The following is a 22,853-nucleotide window of genomic DNA, read 5'->3' on the forward strand; positions in this document are numbered from 1 at the left end:
ATTAGCGGGTGATTAGAAAGCCACGACAATGCTCCATCAACCTAATAGAACTTTCTTAAAGGTTCTCATTAACATGTGAAAGCCCACAGCCCCATTAACATGCAGCAGAAAAAAAGACAGCTAGCGGTCTACGCTAAACTACATCATTACAGACCATTACGGCCAATTACTTAACGAGAACACGGAGAACCGGCGCTCTGATTTGGGGAACAGGCATGGGGTTGTTTATGAGGAGTTTATGAGCATGCATGATAGCATGCAGTATGCTATCATGATTAGCTATATGGCTAAATGTTTGTGGATGCTCCTTATTATTATTATTACGTTCAGGTGTTTCAGCAGGTGATGAAAATCAAGCACACAGCCTTGTGTGTTCTTCAGAAATTTCTGCCCCGCTAGAGCTGCCCCAGTTCATATTACCACCCACAGGACTGGATGTGATGATTAGGGTCGTCACGTACTTTGTCCATGTTATGTATTTTTGGCGTTGCTCATGTTTGGTGTATAACTGACCCTGACCACATTCATACTCATCAGTAAACATATATATATATATGTGGTGTCTCTCAAGGGCTCAGTCCTAGGCCCCCCTTTTTTTCTTTTGATATTTACATATACACTCATTGACAAAAAAAAATTGTCCAGATGACACCTTCGTTTACAGGTTGTTGTCGTCGTAAATGGGAAACCTGGACTGGAACCGTATCGCTGTATAGTGACCCGAGATCGGACAGGTTTTGAGTATGGAGGCCTTTTATTACTTACTACAGTATTCTGGTCAAGTCACTGCACGACTCTGACCCTCGCTCAGGAACCCTGCTGAGATCACGGTCATTCCAACACATTCAGAAGTGCGTTAGCAGGGTTTTACACAGGCAAGCGCTCTCCACCCTCTCCACCCACTCCACCCACTCTCCCTCTCTCTCTGATGTTCTGAGTTCTGCTTTATTTTCCCTGTTCCTTCTAGAAGCTGAAGTTGCGCTGAGAATGAGGGCCACCTTTAATGTACCTCCAAGTCTTAAGGATCGATTGGTTGGTATATCGTCATGTGATGGTCAAGCAAGAACACATGTTAATTAGGAGAGTCATTAGTGACCAGTCTGGTCGACCAACATGACCACACTTATTGACCAGACCCCCATGACCAGCATGATAAAGGTGGCCTTCCAGCATTACCAGCATGACCACTCTGGTCGACAAGCATGGTTAAGCTGGTTGACCAGCATGACCAGCATGACCACACTGATTGACCAGACTACCATGACCAGCATGACTACACTGATGGACCAGAGCACCATGACCAGCTTGACCAGCATGGTACTCTAACAATACGAGCAGAGCGAAGGAGAGGAAGAGCGAGAGAGAAGAGAAAGAAGGAAGTCTGGAGCAGTAAGGTCAGGTTTACTCTCACCCTCTCTCTCTCTCTCTCTCACCCTCTCTCTGTCTCTCTCACCCTCTGATCCTCTCTCTCCTCTCTCTCACCCTCTCTCTCTCTCTCACCCTCTGATCCTCTCTCTCTCTCTCTGTCTCCCTCTCTCTCACCCTCTGATCCTCTCTCTCTCTCTCACCCTCTCTCTCTCTCTCTCACCCTCTCTCTCTCTCACCCTCTCTCTCTCACTCTCTCTCACCCTCTCTCTCGCTCTCTCTCGCTCTCTCTCACCCTCTCTCTCTCTCTCTCTCTCTCTCTCACCCTCTCTCTCGCTCTCTCTCACCCTCTCTCACCCTCTCTCGCTCTCTCTCTCACTCTCTCTCACCCTTCTCTCTCTCTCTCTGTCTGTCTGACTCAGTCAGACATCATTAGGCCTGGGAGCCTCATTAACGGCCCCTCGGTGTTGTTGTGTGTGTATGTGTGGGAGTGTTTGCGTGTGAATGTGGGCGTCCACATGAATGCCTCGTCTCTTGTCTGGGCGCTCATCACGTCTTTGAGTTAGTTTTTGTGTGCTGCTGGGGTGAGTGAGTGAGTGAGCGTGCGAGAGAAAGAGAGAGAGGGAGTGCATCATTACTGTACGCCAGACAGAGTGTTTTGATTGCGAGCAGAGGTCACCAGAAATTCTCATCTCCACTCCAGAGTTCAGGACAGTTTCCCAGATGGGTTTGATCCCGTTGTTTTTATGACCTGAATCCACTGATTTTGGGGTTTAATTGGGTTCGGTTGCTTTTGGTGTTCCTGGGTGAGAAGGTGGTACTTTAATTCTTAGTTTACTTTAAATGACAGAAGAACTACATGAAATCAAAGTACTGCTTAACGATCGCAGGAAGAGGGAGGTCTCTAAACAAACGATTTAGTGATTAGGACCAATTGCCAGGGGAGGTCTTAGAATGAAGAAGAAGGGGATTAGAACCAATCTCTGAAAGGGGGAGGTCTCAGAATGAAGAAGAAGGAGATTAGAACCAACCTCTGGAAGGGGGAGGTCTCAGAATGAAGAAGAAGGAGATTAGAACCAACCTCTGGAAGGGGAGGTCTCAGAATGAAGAAGAAGGGGATTAGAACCAAATGCTGAAAGGGGGAGGTCTCAGAATGAAGAAGAAGGAGATTAGAACCAACCTCTGGAAGGGGGAGGTCTCAGAATGAAGAAGAAGGGGATTAGAACCAAATGCTGAAAGGGGGAGGTCTCAGAATGAAGAAGAAGGAGATTAGAACCAACCTCTGGAAGGGGGAGGTCTCAGAATGAAGAAGAAGGGGATTAGAACCAAATGCTGAAAGGGGGAGGTCTCAGAATGAAGAAGAAGGAGATTAGAACCAACCTCTGGAAGGGGGAGGTCTCAGAATGAAGAAGAAGGGGATTAGAACCAAATGCAGAAAGGGGGAGGTCTCAGAATGAAGAAGAAGGGGATTAGAACCAAATGCAGAAAGGGGGAGGTCTCAGAACGAAGAAAAAGGAGATTAGAACCAAATGCAGAAAGGGGGAGGTCTCAGAACAAATGAGATGGTGATTAGGACCAACTTCACGAGGGGGATTAGAACCAATCACAGTTCTTAGACCTGAAGTCTCGTCTCTGAGGTCTGTACGTTGTACCTTGTGTATCCGATTTCCGCAGAACCCTCTTAGGTCTTCATCTTCACAGCTTTCCTTCAGATTCCCAGACTTTAAAGAAGGGGGTGGGCACTTCTGCCAGGCACTGCATCGCTAAACGCATGTTAAATAGCATGTTTATTTAGATGTGGGCGGGGTTATCAGGGGCCCAGACTGCTTAAGAGGCAAATGTCAGGCACCGAACACGTCTCGGCTGATGGACTATATTTGGGTTAAGAGGGGAAAGCGGCGTAAGCCTGGCTCTGAACTGTCTCTTTAAGATGTTTACAACAGCGGCGCGCATCCTGGCAGCGCTCGGCTGGATGGCGTCTCGGCGCGGAGTACAGTGATGAAGTTTCTCTTCATCTCGGCGTGAGGTGTAGAACACACTGTTAGGAAGGCGGCGTGTCAACAGCTCGGGGTGCGCTGGCAGAGATTGTTTTTGTCACGTAAAGCAACAGAAAAAAAACAACTTATGTAACCGTGAGAGTCATTTATTTCTGCGCTCACAGGGGAGGCAGCGCCGCCGGCAGAATTTTCTCCATCTCCCGTCCCGTCTACCTCCATTTCTCGCTCTCTCGCTCCCTCCCCTCCCAAATTCAGGGCGAAGCGTTGAGTCGGAAAGCAGCTGGAGGGGCAGCGTCAAAAAGTTGTGTGTAAGTGTGTGTGTATAGTGGGGTGACGAGGTGTCTGCGACCAATGGCAAAGCTAAAAAAGAGGGACGAAGAGGGACGAAAAGGGACAAAGAGGGACGATACATGCTAACGCCCCTAACGCTCCTCCCTAATCTAACATCCTTGCCGTTCCAACTCTACCTTGTCGATCTGCACACCCGCCCACCTCCCTGTAACCTCCCTCTTAACCCTGTCGTCCCTCATTCAGGGGACCACCTGAACTCCAGGCCAGAGTCTCACAGGGATTATCATAAGCCAAAGGCGTGGTCTTCAGCTAGCAAATGGGCTAGCGTTAACGTACCATCAGAGAGAAAGCTTTGCACAGGTTACACAGGAAATGTAGGAAATTTACCACCCTGTCACAAACCACCCTGTCGCGCTTCGTTGTGAATGTGGCCTTGACTCCTTCCATGGCATACACCCTTACCCCCAACCATGATGTAAGGAGAGTGTTGACGGCTCTGTCCGAGCATCGTCCCTCCACGCCGGTTCGCCGGAGCCAGACATGGAGTACGTCCAAAGGGACAGTTTCTGCGCGAGTGGCCGGCAGTCAAAAGGTGAGTGAGGCTGTTTGTCCTCTCACTCTGGGTGGAGGTCAGTGCCGGTGCACGGCTCATTAGGGCTTTCCCGCGCTCCCTCTGTTGCCAAGGAGTCGCCATGGAGACCGCGGGTCTCTTTGGCAACTCTTGGCCACTAACGAGGCCTCTTTTCGGGACCATTATGAGCATTCTAATTAATCAATTAAGGCTCAGATGGTGGGATTTGGGGTGGGGTGGGGGTTTGGGGGCTGAGAGAGCGGGGTCACTGAGAGGTGAGAGTGTAGATATCAAGATCTCCTGAAGAACATGACGAGGACTGGTACCCCGTCCAGGCAGCATTCTTGCCTCGCCCTGCATGATTCCTTGTAGACTCTGGACGCAGTGCAACTATGACCAGGAACAAGTAGAAACCACAATGAAAGAGGATGGTTGAGTGCCCCCCCTAGTGGCCAGGGTCTCTGAGAAGCCAGTGATTCCGTCCACGAGTGTAAAGCCAGAGCAGGATCTTACCCAGCCAACCTGCTCTACGATGAGTCACTGGGTGATGTTCTCGCTCCTCTCCCACCTACACGGTCACGAACTACCACAATACGGTACAATTACAGCCTGAAGTGGTACTCTGGTGTGTGTGTGTGTGTGTGTGTGTGTGTGGTCGGTCTGAGTTTGATAACGCAACACTGTGAGACAAACTGTGTCCCTCTGACGGAGGAAAGGGGCTCGTGAGGACAGATGAAGAAGACATGAGTCTGGACTTCCATCCAGAGCCAGGGTGACTGTAAGTGTCCTCCAGTCCGATCTTTCAGTCTAATTACAGCGCTGTCTCTGTTAATGAGGAAGTCTTTGTTGATGTGAACTCAGGGAACACTACGAAGAGGCAACGTTTTTTAATATGTTGGGAATTCCACAGGCGGACATAAAATCCCTCACTGAGCGATTTGTCCACACAGCCAATGACATCCACTGTCTCCCAGCAGAGATACAACATGGACATTAACCAACATCACTCCTGGATATTGTGGAGCCAGGGTTTCATTGACGGTGAGAGCCTGAAAGCAGAGGTTGGTGGTGGTCGGGTTCAGGTTGAGTTCAGGAAGAATTTTGTTGAGCCACAGTCAGGTTAGGACAGTGTCAGGCTTCAGGATCAGACTGGATTCTGTCAGGCGTCAGTTCGGATCAGACTGGATTTGGTCATCTACGGTTGAGTTCTGTCAGACTGCAGTCTGGTTCAGATTAGATGTTTTTCATTATTAGATTTGATTATTTTGTCATCTACAGTCAGAATCAGATTGTAGTTTGTCAGGCTGTAGTCTGGATCAGACTGAATTATGTCAGTTTTTAGTTGGGTTCAGATTGGATTTTATCAGAATACAGTTACAATCAGAATGAAACTTGTCTTCTACAGTTGGGTCCAGATTGGATTTGATCCGAATACAGTCAGAATTCTGTCGGACTTCAGTCCAGTCATCTATAGTCAGATCAGATTGGATTTTATCAGACTACAGTCGGAAACAGAATGAAATTTGTCTTCTACAGTTGAGTTTAGATTGGATTTTATCAGAATACAGTTATAATCAGAATGAAACTTGTCTTCTACAGTTGGGTCCAGATTGGATTTTATCAGAATACAGTCAGAATCAGAATGAAACTTGTCTTCTACAGTTGAGTTTAGATTGGATTTTATCAGAATACAGTCAGAATCAGAATGAAACTTGTCTTCTACAGTTGAGTTTAGATTGGATTTTATCAGAATACAGTCAGAATCAGAATTAAACTTGTCTTCTACAGTTGGGTCCAGATTGGATTTGATCCGAATACAGTCAGAATTCTGTCAGACTTCAGTCCGGTCATCTATAGTCAGATCAGATTGGATTTTATCAGACTACAGTCGGAAACAGAATGAAATTTGCCAGGCTACAGTGGGAATTAGACTGAAGGTCCAGACTGAATTTAATCAGACTACAGTAAGAATCAGATTAAAGGTCCAGACTGAATTTAATCAGACTACAGTAAGAATCAGATTAAAGGTCCAGACTGAATTTAATCAGACTACAGTAAGAATCAGATTAAAGGTTCAGACTGAATTTAATCAGACTACAGTAAGAATCAGATTAAAGGTCCAGACTGAATTTAATCAGACTACAGTAAGAATCAGATTGAAGGTTCAGACTGAATTTAATCAGACTACAGTAAGAATCAGATTGAAGGTTCAGACTGAATTCTTTCAGGCAACAGTCTGGATCAGACTGAAATTTGTCAGGCTACAGTCGGTTTCAGATAGAGCTTACTGCAATACAGGTGAGGTGGGACAGTATGTGTTCAGGTTACAGCAACAAGCTGTCGGCTAATACAGCCGGAATTATGCTGGACACAGTTCTGTCCGGCGGACGTCTGGGTTGGACAGAACCGCAGACCACTGGCTACATCCAAGTTCAGACTAAACTCTAGCCCAGGCCTGCACATCATCACAAATCTGCGGTGGTATTGTGTAGGTCAGACGACTGTCCGGTGGTCCCAGATTCTCTCGCAGTGTCAGTTTGAGCTCCTCCAGAGCAATTCCCCCCTCCAATCACACTCACACGTCCATGGATATTGACAAGGAATGAAAACCTGAATGAAATAAAAGCTCTCTCTCTCTCTCTCTCGCCCTCTCTCTCGCCCTCTCTCCAGCGATTTCTGCAGCACAGCGGCCGCATTGACACTAAAATAGCTCCTGCCCACCCCCCGCTCCCATTTTGCCCCCTTCTCCCTCCTCTGGCTGACATTTGAAAGGAAGTTCTTTCAGCAGCGCCGCTGTCGAGCAGCACTTGCGCAATGCTCGAAATTGATTGTGGGAAGGGAGTGAGGGGGGAAATCGCATCCTCAAAAATCTGAAAAGAGGTTATTTTTATGTCATGGACGCTGCCTGTCATGAACAACCTACTATCTTAATTAACTGAGCTAAAATTACGGCTCTTCAGAATGGAGATCAGACCTCCAGCATGCGAAGACCTTCCGAGACACGTGCAGAAAGAGAGGTCAGAAAGGTCTCGGTACGCATTTCAAAATATAGACACTCGTAAAAACTACGGTGCTATAAATGGTTCTTTGAGCAGCGCCAAAGAAGATCCACTTTTGGTTTCATGAAGGAGCATTTCTGTATAGGAGATGTGAGTGTGGGGAACCTTCTAGGAAACTTCTAGGAAAGTCTGCAAGACCAAGCTTCGACCTCTGAACCACTGATAAAATCTGACAACCTCCTCCTGAATAGTTTGCAGCTCAACCAGCAAGCTGATTGGCCCCTTTCCTAACATCTCTGGCTGAACTTGATACTTGGACGGTTGGCTCCGTATGGCTGCTGGTAGACCCGTATGACCGTACGCTTCCAGACAACTGCAGATTCTGCGGCCTTTGGCCACCCCCCAAATGCAGTCACTTCCCTGTACTATTCCCATAGCCTGAGTCCCGTCCCGTCACACACCCCACAGGTATTTATAGCCCCGTCATTACTACTACCCAAGTTACTGCCCCCTCAAACACAGAAGGTGACTCCTTTTTTGTCCCCAACAGATTAAACGTAGCTCTAGCTTCTCGGCTGTATTCACACTTGTATCCTGATTGATCGCCAAAGCAGAAAAATATTGATCAGACAGAACCAAAAAGTCTAGCGCGAGAGAGACGGACAGAGAAAGAAAGGAAGAGAGTGAGAGGTGTTGCTATGGTGATCGGGCTGCACCGACAGCACTGTCAGGTCACTAATTGAAGGGCCGCGGTTGTGTCCGACCAGAGCGCTGGCCCGAGCCGAGCCGAGCCGGGCCGAGCCGGGCGCTGTAGTGCTAATGAGGACGAGATGCAGGGAGAACGAAAAAGGACGGGTAAAAGAGGCTTCAACAAAAAGTGAGCGAGCGAGCGAGAGCGAGAGAGAGAGAGAGAGAGACAAGACGGCTGTGTGTCAAATACCCCTGCGTCATGTCCTGATCCCGCTAATGGCCCACACTGCCTCAATTAGAGACACTTTACGCAGCCCGGGACAAAAAAGCAGAGAAGGGACGATCACAAAGGAGCGGCGGGAGAGACGGAGGGTGAATTGATGGCGGACGGCCCATTAGGGCTGGATTTGCCCAGCGGAAATCCTCGCACATGCTGCGGAAAGTGCTGGAATGACCGTCACGGTTTCTGTGACAGCGGCTAAGAGCAGACAGACTGGTCACTTCGGCACCCCGGGCACTACACTCATGAGTAAGGACCTCTTGACCTTTTGGCCTAATGCAAGCTCACTGCTTCTCTGATTAGTCCGTTATGAAACAGTGGGCGGGGTTTTAGGCACACATGGATGTGTGGGGTGGTTTCAAGGCTGGTCATGGACCGTACGGCAGGACTGGACCTGGACTCTGTGGTGTGTTTATTTGGAAAGCCAGCTGTAAGGAGCAGTCATGCTGCACGCTGCCATCAGCAGCCGGAGCCTGAGGGAGCACAGTTGGCCGGCGCTTTGCATTGGTGGCAGGTCGAAAAGAGGAGGTGGCTGGCTCCATCGGCTGCATCTCTGCAACCCTTATTGCTGAATACGCTATAAACAATGCTTTTTCAATGTCACCCCTACACACACACACACACACACACACACACAACCTGAGTACATATATGCACATACACAACACACTGTGAACTCGGCTCTGTAGCCCAAAGCTGACTGATATATAATATATGTGACCTCTTTTAACATGCATACACACACACTTTTACACACACACACACACACACACACCTCTGTGCAGCCCTGATGTCAGATCTGCTTAGACAGACAGAATACACTGGTGGAACATTGTAACCACGGTGACTCAGACCCCTCTGGAATCTCCCTGAGCGAGCCCTGTCTCTGTGTGTGTGTGTGTGTGTGTGTGTCCCGTACACAAGTGCATAGATGTCATTTGAAAAGTGCATAGGCATGTGACGCTGGTGTGTGTGTGTGTTAGGGGGGGGTGATAGTAGGTTTGAATAAGAGTGTAAATAGAAAGTGTGAGCATGGCTTGCATTTTGATGCGCGAGTGTCTTATAAATGTGCGCGACTGTACCATGTTCAAGTACAAATCTTTTGAAGGTGAGTGCAACTTTCATTGTAATGCGCGAGTGTTTTATGTGTGCATGACTTTTTAATGCGCGAGTGTATCATAGGTGTGACTGTTACATTTATGTGTGAGCGCTTCCTTTATATTAAGTGCTCTGTAAGTGTGTCTGGCAGTTTCCTTTTCAGGCGCGAGAGTTGGGTGATGGGTGAGTGTCAATATTTTGATGGTAAAGGAGAGTGTTTAGTTGGTGTGCCCTCATTTCAATGCGCGAGAGTTTTATTGGTGCACAGGTATTTCACCTCATGTGACCCTTCACCTTTACCACACTCCTGTTTAACACACACACACACACACACAATATAAAGACTACACTGATCAAAGGTTGTTATCATATTCATTTTTATTGGAAACGGCAGTGTGTGTGTTTGTGTGTGTTTGTGTGTGTGTGGGGGGGGGAGGTTTGGCACATGCCAGCATCACTGCTGGGTTGATTGAGGGTCCACCACCCCCCACTATGCAGCCAGGAGTGACTCTAGGGTCAGAAGCAGCGATGTGATGGGGTTTCTAATAAAGTGGCCACTGAATGAAAAACTCTTTTTATCTTAGGAGAATGACAGGCTGAGGGAAAAGAGAGTGAGAGAGCAAAAAGTGAAAGGACGCGAATGCTAAAGAGGGAGAGTGGCCGCGGCGTACATTAGCGAGAGGCAGGCGGTCGGCGGGCCTTCGAGAAGACAGGCTGTAATAGTTTCCTCTTCAGAGCCAAATTACGTCTCTTAGTTCAGAGGAGATTACACCACAGCCAAAGCTACAAAGGGCGCGAAAGCAAAAGAAGAGAAGGCGCGAGAGGATGACAGAACGAGGGCAGAAAAACGGAAGGGAGGCAGAGAGAGAGAGAGTGGGAACATAAACAAGAGGCTGGGAAATTACCTGAAAGACATTCCGCATCTCAATTTCCTCCAGAGGGCTGAAGACTGGAGGCTTTCGCAAATCATGTGTTTTTTTATTTATGGAAATGTAGACCAGGCTGTCCTGAGAAGAGCGCTCCTGATTACAGGCAGAGATTGAGGCTGGATTCCTGGAACGGCGACGGCAATCAGGGCTTTCAGAATCCGCGGATCAGGACGTTCAGTCATTTCTGGCTTTGATGGCAGGAGATGCTGGTACTCATCATCGGGCGAAGAACGAGGAGAGCAGGTTGTCGTGTAATTAGATTTTGTACCGATGCAGAGTTTCCGAGCTTGGGTTTAGGGGCACTTGCCCACTTATTAAGGGGGACCAGCTGGGCAACTTCTACTGAGGAAGCTAAACGCTACGATCCCTCATGGATGAAGTGAACGACTCATAGACAGCGTACACTACATCCTATCAGAGGGGCAAGCTGGGGCACTCCCAGGGATTTTGGGCCCCACAACCCTTTAGGACTGTCAATCACAGGCCCTTACAGTCGCCTAACCCCCCATGCAGCGCCCCTGGGTTAATGTAAAGGTCTGGGATATCTTATTGTATCATGTCGGATGTAGTGGAGCTAGTTCAGTCGCGGTACAAAGACCTGAGCACCCAACGTGCACAAGGGTCCGAGAATCTTCGGCCTTGTCCCATTATTCGCACCCCTCATTTGCACATGCTCGATTGGTGTAGTGACAGGCGAAGTGTCCCAGAACCCTCAAAGCCCCTTTACCTGACCTTCATAAGAGTGCATGTCCAAAAGAAGGTAAGGCCTTAGGGTGAGAACTGGGACAGGGCCTCTGAAACAGTGAGACTTGTTCAGGGGCGCCCAGTCAGCTGTGGCGAGTACCTACCAACAGTGGTCAGAGTTGGGACAAGCCATGAACTGGTGACAGGGTGTTGGATGCTCAAGGCTCCTGTGTCAGGTCCTTGACCAGCCTTTAAGTCAGGAGTAAGGAGGATTTGCTGGTGTGCTCTGGATCACTGGATCATCGTCTTGTTGCATGGCCTAACTGAGATTCAGCTCTTGAAGAATTATTCGATTCTGAGCGGAACTACAGAGATAGGAAAGCGTCCAGACCCTAACATCATCTCTAACTCAGCACACTACCACCACCACCACCACCATGTTTTACAGCTGGTCTTAGGGTTCTTACTTTGGGAACAGCAATGTAAAGGCTTTTCCCAGACATAATGGTGCCCTCGTCCATTACACATCTTTCCAGAACTCCAGAAAGGGTCTTTGTGTTTGACTTTCGGTCCTGCCCACAAGATTACACCACCCTTACTCTAATGAACCGCCCTCAGCTAATTTTTTCAGCATGGGTAATGAGGTTGTGTGGATGTAAGGAAGGTGGAGCAAGCAGTGGTCCATCTATACACTGCTTTATCACTTTATACGTACACAGCCCCTGCCCACCCCCCGCCGTGGGACGTCCGTGGCTGCCCCCAGAGCGCCCCCTTAAAGCTAAAGGAAAAAACAGCACCACGTTTGACTTGTTGATTGTTTTAATTTCTTCCTATCAAATTAATATTCACAGAATGATGAAGCGTTTGTAAATCTGTACAGGTTAAACACAGAGTCTGACCTTTCAAAAAAAAACAAAAAAAAACAGTAACACACTCCAAAAACAACAAAAACAACAACAAATAATGAACAAATATCAGTTTACTGCCGTCTACCAACACACGCTACATACAGGCTAGGTGACGGGACCCAGCAAGGAATGGCAAGGAAGACGTACAGTGAATAAAATAACCATCTAAGAAACCTAATTAATCTAATTAATCTTAGTCATAAAAGGATCTTCTGCAGTTGGGATTAACACTCTCAGCATTTTGCATTTAAGGCTGTTCGGCCTCCTATTAGGCGCTTATATGCCTAGCTCGGGTACTACCGTTGGCGGATGGGTCAGTGATGAATAAGCCTTTCTAAAGTTAGAAGCTCATTTTCAAACTCAGCTTATCTGCATTTATAAACCACATGAAAAACGACCCATATTCCATCTGTCCTTCATAGACTTTTCCAATAGAAACGCTCTTTCCAAAATGACCTGGAATGAAATCTTTTTCCATCGACTTCCTCTGAAGTTCCGAAGGTTTTTCCCTCCTCCTGTAAACCTGCTATTCTGAAGATACGAGGTTAGTATTTTGCGTGGCATCGACGAAATGCTTTCACAGTGTTTGATTTGTACGACATTGGTCCGTTTAAGTGAATTACGCCTCTGAAGTGAAGGTAGGACTGCTACAGCTCTAGATCCATACCCCGCCCCATATAAACTCAAAGCGTCGCAAATATAAATGAAGTATATATGTGGATTCTATGGTGCTGATTAGCTATTTAACTTCAGGAGCGGTGCAGCACAGTGTGCTGTAGCTTAGCGGGTAACACCCCCACCTTAATTTCCTGGCCAGGCAAGCACACCACACTACACCAACAAAAGTCCTTGGACAAGACTCCTAACTCTACACTCTCCTACTGCACTGGCTAACGAGGATTCGCTTGTGCCGGGCTTCCCTCTACTGTTTAGATTAGCATGTACGTCGAGCATCAGCTAAAGCTGGTAGGTTCTGGATGTTTGATTGCTAGCTGATTGACAGGAGCGTCCAACCAAAGTTCCAGCATGGCTGACTGGAAGATGAAAGCCAGGACTGGCCTTTTATTTATTTATTTTTTATGCAGTAATGCAGATTTGCTAACTGGAGCAATGCTAGCCTTTGAAGCATGTTAGCCATGTTAGCGCGGATTCTGATTACGGACAAATGGCTGCCTGGTTTCCGAAGAAACCGACTATTTTGGCCTGTCTGAAGCTGATGAGTTCACTCTTAAAAGTGTTACTGGATTAAATAATCATTTAAAAAATTTTTTGAATCAGTGTGAATCCATGGCGAGTCTCTTAAAAGTCTCTTAAAAAGAGACGTCAACTGATTGTCCAAAGTTTTTGCAGAACTCAGTCGTCGTAAACTAAGCCGCTCTGAGCGGAGTTGGTGCGAAAAACCTCGAATCGAAATCAGGGGTTGCCATGACTACCAAAAATGCACCACCAACACATCCATTTTATTTACCATCAAAAAAATAAACACCAGTGACCTACGCTCACCTTCCTTCAGGGACTGAACACTGCACGTATCCTTCCGCCAGGAACACGTATATGGACAGAAGTATTGGGACACCTCCACGCTATTCCACCTACAGGAGCTTTCCTGACCTCCCGTTCTAACCCCATAGGCTGTATTAATCTGGAGCTGATCTAACAGCTCTACCAGCAGCAGCAGGTTCTGGAGCTCTGCAGTTACTGAGTCAGTTGGAGGCTTTTCTGCACTCTGCTCTGAGCTCAGCACTCGGCCCTGACCCCGCTCTGTACCTTTACGTGGTCTGACAGACACTCGGTGGCTGAGCTGCTCTCTGTGAGCTGTTCCTCCTAAACTCTTCCACTGTTCAATAATAACACCACTCACAGCTGATGGAGGAAGATCTAGGAGGGAGGAAATTTCACCAGCTGACTTGTTGTTGTTGGTGCAGCGGTGTCTCCTATTACATACAGAACCACGCTGGAGTTCAGTGAGCTCTTCAGAACCTCCCGTTCTTTCACTGATGTGTGGAAGAAAGACAGACTGCAGGACAAGAGGCTGGGTTTATACACCTGTGCTGGCGATGGGAAGGAATTCAGCTATTAAGAGGTGCGTCACAATACTTTCGTCCATTTGGCATATCGTTTTGTATCTTTTTTCGGATGTCGACAATGTTTCCCTGAACGTACTGAACAGTTCTGACTCTAGAAAGGAGCGATTTGGACCAAAGCACCTTACTGAATGACTCTACTGGTAACTTCTGGACTCTGCAGAAAATTGGGTGGAAAATTGGGTACGTTCCAATACATACAATACAAAAGTGGCCTCACACACACACACACACACTCAATCATACACACTGTTTTTTTTGTTCTCAGAACCTGCGAATCGTGTCTTTCGGACACAGGACAGGACGTGATGGGAGCTGACCATCCAGAACAAGAGGAGATAAAAATAAATAATTTAATGGAACGTTAAAAAATCAGAGAGTTAATCTGGAGAGACAGCGCTGAGGGAAGGGATAAGCAAGTGTTTTGGTGTGTGTGTGTGTGTGTGTGTGTGTGTGTGTGTGTGTGTGTCCCGTAGTAGAGGCTGAATATGAAGTGGCTGTGCCGGTGTGTCAGGTCTGTACACACGTGTTAAGACGCTAACGGTTCGTAGCAGCTCGGCTCGAGATCCTGCAGCTACTCGCTTCGCCCGGCACTGCGGGTTTCATTCGGTTATTAAATATGAACTGAAAATGAACGGCGTGCGGGTCCACCGCCCAGTAATACGGGCTAGAGCTGCAAAGTACATCAACCGTTAGCCCTCACTGACCAATCACAGCGCTTTGTGAGGACTCTGACCGATCAAGGGGCAGGGACTGTTTGACAATTCATGGTTATGGTGTAGATTAAGTTTAATGTAAAACACTGTAAAACACTTTAATAACTGATAATAAAATCTATTTAATTTAGTCAAATTCACTGCTATCGCTAACTTTAGCGCGACAGTCTTAAACGGGTCATTCTTCACATTCCGGCGGCAAATAGGGTCATAAACAAGTGCCTCGGAAATGCCTCTAAAATGCAAGCAGCTCAATCAAGCTGCCATAATTCTAGTAGAAAACCATGCCTACTAGAGCTAGCATTCACAGCACAGGCCACACATCCTGAAGCTGTATGCTAATGCTAATTCCTGCCTGCTCTACTGCCGGGTTCCAGTGGTACGTTGAACATTTTTGAGCTGTTCTAGATTAAACAGAAATAAAGCTTGCTTTGACGCATTCGGTCTTCAGTTCTACCGGTGAAGACCCGACCAGTGGGAGAGCTGGTTTAGCTGCTGCAAGGCTAGTACTGCTCTTCTATTCAACAGAAATAAACTCAAATTAGTGCTTCTTATAATTCTCAGAAATCTGTACATTCAAAGCTCCAGTGGAATGGTGAAAGGCCCCGAAGGTTCCTCACTGGTTCCCCAGCTCAGACCTGAGTGGTGTTGTGATCATTTCCAGCTTTACTCATCTTCAGTGTAACATATCAACAGTCAAACCCCATTTACCACCTCCATGACTCCAACTGTATTTCGTCCTATCGTGCAGCTCTAGTGACCCTTGTGGAAGAGGAACGTCTCCCGAAAGGTTGCTGTGTAACAGTCCAGAGCTTCGTAGAACCTGCTCCCACCATCTTTCTCCTTTCTCAAAGCTTCCCAACCAGGTCCAAGGAGCACATTGGGCAGTGTATGTCGTGCAGGAGCCTTCCTGAAAGACCTGACTGGGTCAACCACGGAGTTGAGGGGTGAAGTTGAGGACTGTACATGGACCTGCGTCTTCGCTATAGTCTGCTATGTTAAAACAGGATGGTCCTACTGGGTCACATGTTCTGGAATGATCTACAGGAGGCTTGGCCGTGGACTGCTGACATTGAGAAGACCTAAGAGAAGCTGTGGAGAGACGAAAACACAAGGCGTCAATGTTCATTCACAACGAAGCACATTAACCCCTAGATGTCCATGTGGTCATTTGACCCCTCAAGGCCCCTCAAGGGTTTTTTCTTTCCTAATTTTAGATTACGCAACTCGTTCGTACCCTACCCCCTCAAATGTAACGAACCAGCGATCCTTGGGTCACAGCTTTCAAAGTGATACTTTTCTTCTATCTATACTATTTGTCCAAAAGTTTGTGGACACCCCTTCTAATGGATGCTTTCAGCTTGTCTAGACCCTGTAGAGAAGTACTGCCAATAGAATAGGACTCTCTGGAGCAGATCAACATGAACCTGGGTTGATCAGAACATGGTTCGAGAGGATTCTGGAGGAGTCGGTCTTATTTAAACCTCCGACCTCAGTTTAGTCTGGTCTGCTCTTGATGGTTGAAGCGAGGGGTGAAGAAAAGCTTCTTACCTGGCACGTTTACTTGGTGGTCATAGATTTCCAAATAGCTGGAGGAAGAACAAACAGGTTTAGAGAACATGGGACACATCGACCTTGTCAAAAAACACAAGCATGAGGTCATGAGGTCCCGAGAACTGACTCTGGGAACCACTCACTCACTCAAAGTCTGGACGTAAACAAACACAAATGCTGCAAAATGTAGAAATGTGTAGAAATTCCTCACATTAAAGCTTATTTTCTACCCCGAAAAACCAAATAATGACCGCTGAGGTCATGAACTGACCTCTTTAAATTAAGCGTCCTTAATAACTGTCTCATTACACGTTAATAACACATGTAATTACAACGTAACCACTGGTGTGTTCGCAGTTACAGCCGGATTACGGCAGTGCAGCTTCTGTAAACACACACAAATCAACCTCAGCTCTGGCTCGAGTGTATTACCGTAGTTATAACGCCTCATTCTCTCTGGTATGGTTATAAACATGTGATAGAGTGATGGTAGTTACATATATTATATAACCTGCTGCTCCAACTACTGATGTACACTAACGCTGCCACACTGCAGGCTGTACTGCTGGGGCGTACATTTGTAAAAATGAGTAAACAACCACTAGTCATGTAGTTACACTGTCATTACATGGTTGTTAATATGTAATAACACAGTTATTACACAACACAGGGCCAATTGTTGAGCTGGAGGCAGCTTCTTTCTCTCTCTCTGAATTCTCTCCTTTTTTCTGAATAACTTTAAAGTGAATAGGGGCTGGATTAGGGAAAGAGAGAGAGTAAGGGAGTGTGGATGGATGGATGAGTAAGAGAGAGAGAGAGAAATATGCATACACTCACATCATGATGGACATAAAAGTCATGGCAATATTGATCTTTCAGTGATTTCTAAGTTTTCTGGAATCAACAAGGTCAGAAATATCCAGACACCCACTCAGGCTGGTGGCCGATGGGGGTAGCGATGCTGGGCAAGGCCGATGGCTGAGCCGAAAAGCCAGGAAACGTATTTAACAGCACTAAATTCTGACCACCGGAACGAGCGGCCCAGCATCCAACCAGAAATCTGCCAGAAGCTGAACAATGGCTACCAGAAGGGATCTGGTCAGGGTGAGACCGGCGATAGAAAGAAATCCCTGAAAGCCCGAGAGTACCAGTGACGCCCATGATGGGTGTATGCCAACCTCCCTGCACAACTGCTTACTCGGCACATTTACATAAAGTTCTGCAGCAGCTCGGGAAAGTCCTGTAAAGCTGGAGTCAGTCAGGCTGAACCGAAATCCTGGGGCGGATTTGAACGTTTGGGACCTGGAAGTCTGGATACGGCGGCAGTGAGCTAGCCTCGCTAATCACGGCCCTGTACTGTACAGCCCCACAGGCCGAACCCCCTCATCTGCCCCAGATCTGATGAAGCAACAGAAAAGCAACACTTCACTCGCAGCTCCTGCGGTTCTGAGAGCACACACTCTTCTGCAGGGCTGCACACACACCGCGGGCTCGCAAGTGGAGTGTTTTTAAAGAAGGAAGGAATCACAAGAGTGAAGGCTCATGGGTAATCACACAGCCGCTGGGTGGAAATGGGTAACAGTCTCACGCTGTAATGATGTCCGGGCTCTACTCACGGCTGACGTTAGCACTGGTGCGACTGTCAGGACCCTGGCAGGGTGGGTACAGGGTGGGGGCAGGGTGGGTACAGGGTGGGTACAGGGTGGGTACAGGGTGGGTACAGGGTGGGTCTGTGTGATTGCCCAAGAGCTGTGCTGATTGGCTTGTGAAACTCACAGCGAGGGGATCGGCAGTGAAAGCAGCCACGCTGTTCCTCATCTCGTTCTCGCTGCCACGGAGAGGAATGAGGGAGACGTTACCGAGGCGGGTGTCCAGCGGCGCTGAGCGACTGGCAGCCCAGGACTTCACCCACTCCGTCGGCCAGAGCACCCCTGCGTGCTGAGAGGGAGAGAGAGAGAGAGAGAGATTTGTTGAAAATGAGACTCTATGGAGGAGTGCACACCACGGCCCACTTCCACTCCTCAGCCCCTCTCTACACCTTCACCAGTGGTCAGTTTCCGACCACAGAGCCACAGCTGACCAGATATTAATCGACTAGTGGACCATTCCCAGCACAGTAGTTGTAGTGAGATTGTGTGTCACTGCTGGGTCAAAACTGAGTCCACCAGCCACAAATATCCAGTTGTCAGTGCCGCTGTGGTCGAAAACTGACCACTGATGAATCACTTTAGGTGTTTTTATAAATCACAGACTGAAAAATACAATATTAAAAACAATCAATTAAACAATAAAACGATTGAAAAGTAGTTTGTACACAATAAGCTGTGGTTGCTGGGCAACGTTATGCATCCGTAACCAATATTTTGTCATGTTTCAAATCACGGAGATGTTTCAGATGATATTTTTAAATACTTTAGAAACAAAAACAGAAAATAATAAAATAATAAATCATATAAATGTAATTTTCTTAGTTCAGTCATTTGTGGTTATATTAGAGAGATTTGAATAGTCTTTCTAAATATTTTACTTCTTTCTAGCGATTAAATTATTATATATAATCATTCTGGATACTAACTTTATTAGAATTTTAATCTGGACATTACTTTTACAATAACGTTTTACTGGATCTTGAATTTATTAGATCTTCATTCTGGAATTTAATTTTATTCAATAATTTACTAGAACATTTCAGAATTAGCATCATTAGAACTTCATTATTCAAATTCATTTTATTATAACATTATAATATATAAAGTTATTTGTCTTATTTGTCGAATTTATTATTTTTTCATAGTAACTTTATTCAGGAAATGTCTATTATTGCAATAAATTATATTAACATATGACTTTTTTGAATAACTTCTAATTTTATTAGAATTGTATTATTATTATAATTACACTTCACAGATTATATTAACTCCTACTGACTTCTTTCTGGATGCTTATTTTATTACAAAAGTTATATCCAGAATGAAGTTACAGTGTGTGTGTGTTTTTTTTTGTGTGTGTGTGTGTGTGTAATTATATTTATTATTATAATATAATATTATAATATAAATTATATTGATTATTATAACTGTGTTATAACCAGATATTTATTTTATTATTCAGCCAATCAGATTGCAGATGCAGTTGCAGGACTGCGCTGACAGCAGCACACGGAGAGGCGTGGCGGGACTCAAGACTGGCGGCAGAGCTGAACCAATCGGTGAAGAGCAGAGTAGAGTGAGGGGAAGGTGGAGGCGTGAACTGACCTGTATACTCAGAAACGTAGCGAACCACTCTCTCATCTCCGTCTGAGTGTCGCAGCAGAGATACCTGCAGAGGGACAGGGGGCACAAAACAGGAGAGGGTGATGCATGCGTACACACACACACACACACACACACACACACACACACACACACACACACACACACACACACCCCAACACACCCCACTCTGTTTACAATAAGGCGCGGCGCGGCGCTGCGGTCCCCCGAGTGGCGTAATTAACCAACTGCTCCTCTGCTCATCACACTGGGCCCTTTGTTGACAGACACAGATATAATATTAGCGATGAAAGGAGCAGAGCGCGGATTAGCGCGCTAACGCAAACACGCTCACACACATTAACACACATCAGCTCATTACACACACCGCTGCACAAACACTGCGCTGTGTGATACGGGTCCCAGCACAGAGCAGTATGGTTTATGTCTTAATGCCGTGAGAGAGGCACACACTGATCTCTCTCACACACACACACACACACACACACACACACACACACACACACACACACACAATACCGTACACCGCGGTATTCCAACATTCTGACGTGTCTGATTTCAGATATGAGTCCAAACCCAGCAGAACCGGCTGGGTTCCTCCCAGCACCAGTCACCGGTCACCAGGCGGTCCAGTCGTCCTCGTCTAGACGTTTATGAGCTGGGTTTATTAGCAGTTAGCATCCAATGGCATTGTGTTAGCAGATCTGGAGGAAGCACATGGTGGCCTTCACCCCATCATCATCACCCTATCATCATCACCATCATCATCACCCTATCATCATCTAGCAAGCTAGCACTAAATTACAGGCACAATTACAGAATGGTGCTTAATGGAAGTATAGACTGTGATCTGTTGGAGAGCATTAGCTTAGCCTAGCGCTTACATTAACATACCATTCAGGTCTGCATCAACAGCCTCAAGGGTTTATTTCTGCTATTAGATGACCACTGAATCAAGGGGGGGCGGGGGTATGGGGTTCAAACTCTCGATGGTTCTTTCTTGGAAATGAACAAAAACAGGATTTCACAGCTTTGGGGTGGTGCGACTGTCTAACCGCTTTGTTGGAACACTGTACGTCTGAATCCCAGCAGTATCTCCATATTCAGGGGTCTGAAAGTACGAAGCATTCACACCCTGAATAAAAGTCTTGTGATAGTGGTACTAATTTAGCATCTCTCTGGTCAGAAAGTGACCACTGATGAAGGACAGCTAATGCTTTTCCCACTTAAATCTTTATCTCCTTCCTCACCTCTACAACCGTCCTTCCTGAAGGAACCTCTGAAACGAAGTGAGCTAATCGCATGGGTGGTGAAACAGCGCTGGGATCTCTCTGCTCACTTACAAACAAACAAACAAACAAACAAACAAACAAACAAACAGGCTAACTGACTAACTGGCTAACTAGCTAACGCTGGCCGTTCACTGATCTTCAGCCCTGCACACCTGCTCCACACATCAGGAGTCCCAGTAAACATGCGACTCGAGGTGACAGCCCGGCGCTACGCAGCGCAGGTGTTAGCGTTTAGCGGCAGCTCGGGCCGGTCACAACCAGACTCGGCGCAGTCACAACAAGCCGGTCAGAGGAAGCGTCTGAATCACGGCAGAGCATGAGTCACCTCAGCTCAGCAGACCCGGTCCTGTCCACACACTGCCTGTGTTTACGGTCAGGCGCTACTCGAGCTGACCAGAAGTGTTCTGATGACCAGGGGGGGGGGGTGGAGCCAGAGCCTCAGGACTGCGGCTCATCTACAATTGGCTTGTTTGCTCTCTGATGCTGGTGTGTCTGGTTCTGATGGTGGCCGGCATGACCACTTTGACCGGTGTGTGGGTGCGGATGCTTTGTCCCCCCCTGTTGGTAGGTACTGACCGCTGGTGACCCCTGTCGGAGTCCTCCAAAACAGATCTTTAAACCATGGTTCTTTGTGGAACCTAAAGTGGTTCCTCCATGGTATTGCTCAAGCCGATACGACCACACACACACACACACACACACACACACACACACACACGCAAAGGATCAAAAGCTAGTTACCACTGCTGTTTCTCCTGCTTCTCCGTTTTTTCACTTTCGTAGATGACTGTAAGACCCCAACTAGAAAGAGAGAGAGAGAGAGGGTGGAAGAGAGACATTCAGAGTCTTAGCAAAACTCGAAATCCATAAAGATCAGGAGGAACCTGGCTGTGAGTTGTGAGGGAGCTGCTGTGGTGCAGCTCTACTGCCCCCCAGTGGACAGCCGGGTCCACATTCTCACATGGACGTTGAGTTTGGGTGTAAGTGCTGTTCTTTAACGGTGCTGTAGTGTTTGGTCCTCACAGCTCAGGCAGGGTGATCTTACCAGGTAGGGGGGCGGAGCTTCTTCTTGATGCCCTGATAAACCCTCAGACACTTCACTGGCCACTCCTTCTCGGCCCGATTACTCTAAGAGAGGGGAGAGGGTTAGGAGAAACATACGGTCCCAGGGAACAATAACAGCCCAGCCCAATGCTGGGGGGGTCTTTACACTCACTCGGACGTCTTTGTAGAGTCGTAGTGACGTCTGGTTGAGCATGAAGTATCGGTCATTGAAGCTGCCGGTGGTCAAGCCAAGCAGACTCTTCTCCTCCCTGAACTTCAGCATGCCGTGCTTAGTCACATCCACCTTGCTGGCTGCAGACATAGCAAGGACACCCGACTCGTTACCCAGCCATACGTTTAGACCCATGCCCTTGGACCCCATGCCCTTGGACCCCAATGCCCTTGGACCCCAATGCCCTTGGACCCCAATGCCCTTGGACCTTTGAGTTCTTTGAGCTAATCTTTTAGACCCCCATGCCCTTGGACCCCCATGCCCTTATTATACTTGTTCTATTCTAATCGACTGAACACACAGGCCAGTAATTAAGCCCCTCAGAACCTGAGTGGAGTATGTCCCAGTACATGACAGTGGTCTCCAACCCTCCTCCTAGAGAACCACCTTCCTCCAACCCAAATCCCTTTCACACCCCATTCAGCCCACCAATGACCTCTCAAAGCACTTGTATGGAGGTCAGTATGGAGTTCAGGAGATCAGGGGCAACCGTGTAGGCCTCTTACCCAGGTAGACCAGCATGGCCTCCATAGAGTAATGCTTCTTCACCAGCAGGTGGCTGTCTGTGCCCAGAGAGTGCAGGATGGGTAGCACACGTTCCTGATAGTGCAGCGGGCGCTCTGGAAGAGAGAGAGAGCGCGAGTTAGAAGATAGAAACGAGAAACTAGCCATTCACTCACAACAGCAACCACCAGCCGGACAGTTGGCGGCAAACTAGCTGGGCAGCTGCTGCTACCGTCTATGAAGGGTTTATTTACGTGGCTTGTGGAGGGCAACCCTAAACACCCACACCAAGTACTGTAAAGGTAGGACTCACTCATGTAAGCCCAGAAATTGAGTATTGTGC

The 22,853-nt window shown here is 47.3% G+C and overlaps 1 protein-coding gene across 2 annotated transcripts in view; it reads right to left on the reverse strand.

The window, feature by feature from the left end:
- Positions 1–11,705: 11,705 nt before the first annotated feature.
- The window catches only part of LOC140565075 (arf-GAP with Rho-GAP domain, ANK repeat and PH domain-containing protein 1), a 34,642-nt gene continuing 23,494 nt past the window's right edge, over positions 11,706–22,853 (reverse strand). The window contains exons 25-32 of one of the 2 annotated variants that reach the window (XM_072690874.1): positions 22,513–22,626; positions 21,947–22,086; positions 21,776–21,858; positions 21,472–21,531; positions 19,421–19,484; positions 18,026–18,104; positions 16,164–16,201; positions 11,706–15,704 (exon numbers count right to left, since the gene is read on the reverse strand). In XM_072690874.1, the coding sequence (XP_072546975.1) occupies positions 16,173–16,201; positions 18,026–18,104; positions 19,421–19,484; positions 21,472–21,531; positions 21,776–21,858; positions 21,947–22,086; positions 22,513–22,626 (569 nt within the window). In that variant the 3' untranslated portion in view covers positions 11,706–15,704; positions 16,164–16,172. Of the gene's footprint in view, positions 15,705–16,163; positions 16,202–17,942; positions 18,105–19,420; positions 19,485–21,471; positions 21,532–21,775; positions 21,859–21,946; positions 22,087–22,512; positions 22,627–22,853 lie in introns of both variants that reach the window. The other variant, XM_072690873.1, reaches the window with a different exon arrangement.

This window comes from Salminus brasiliensis, chromosome 11 (assembly GCF_030463535.1).
Source record: "Salminus brasiliensis chromosome 11, fSalBra1.hap2, whole genome shotgun sequence".
Taxonomy (NCBI): domain Eukaryota; kingdom Metazoa; phylum Chordata; class Actinopteri; order Characiformes; family Bryconidae; genus Salminus; species Salminus brasiliensis.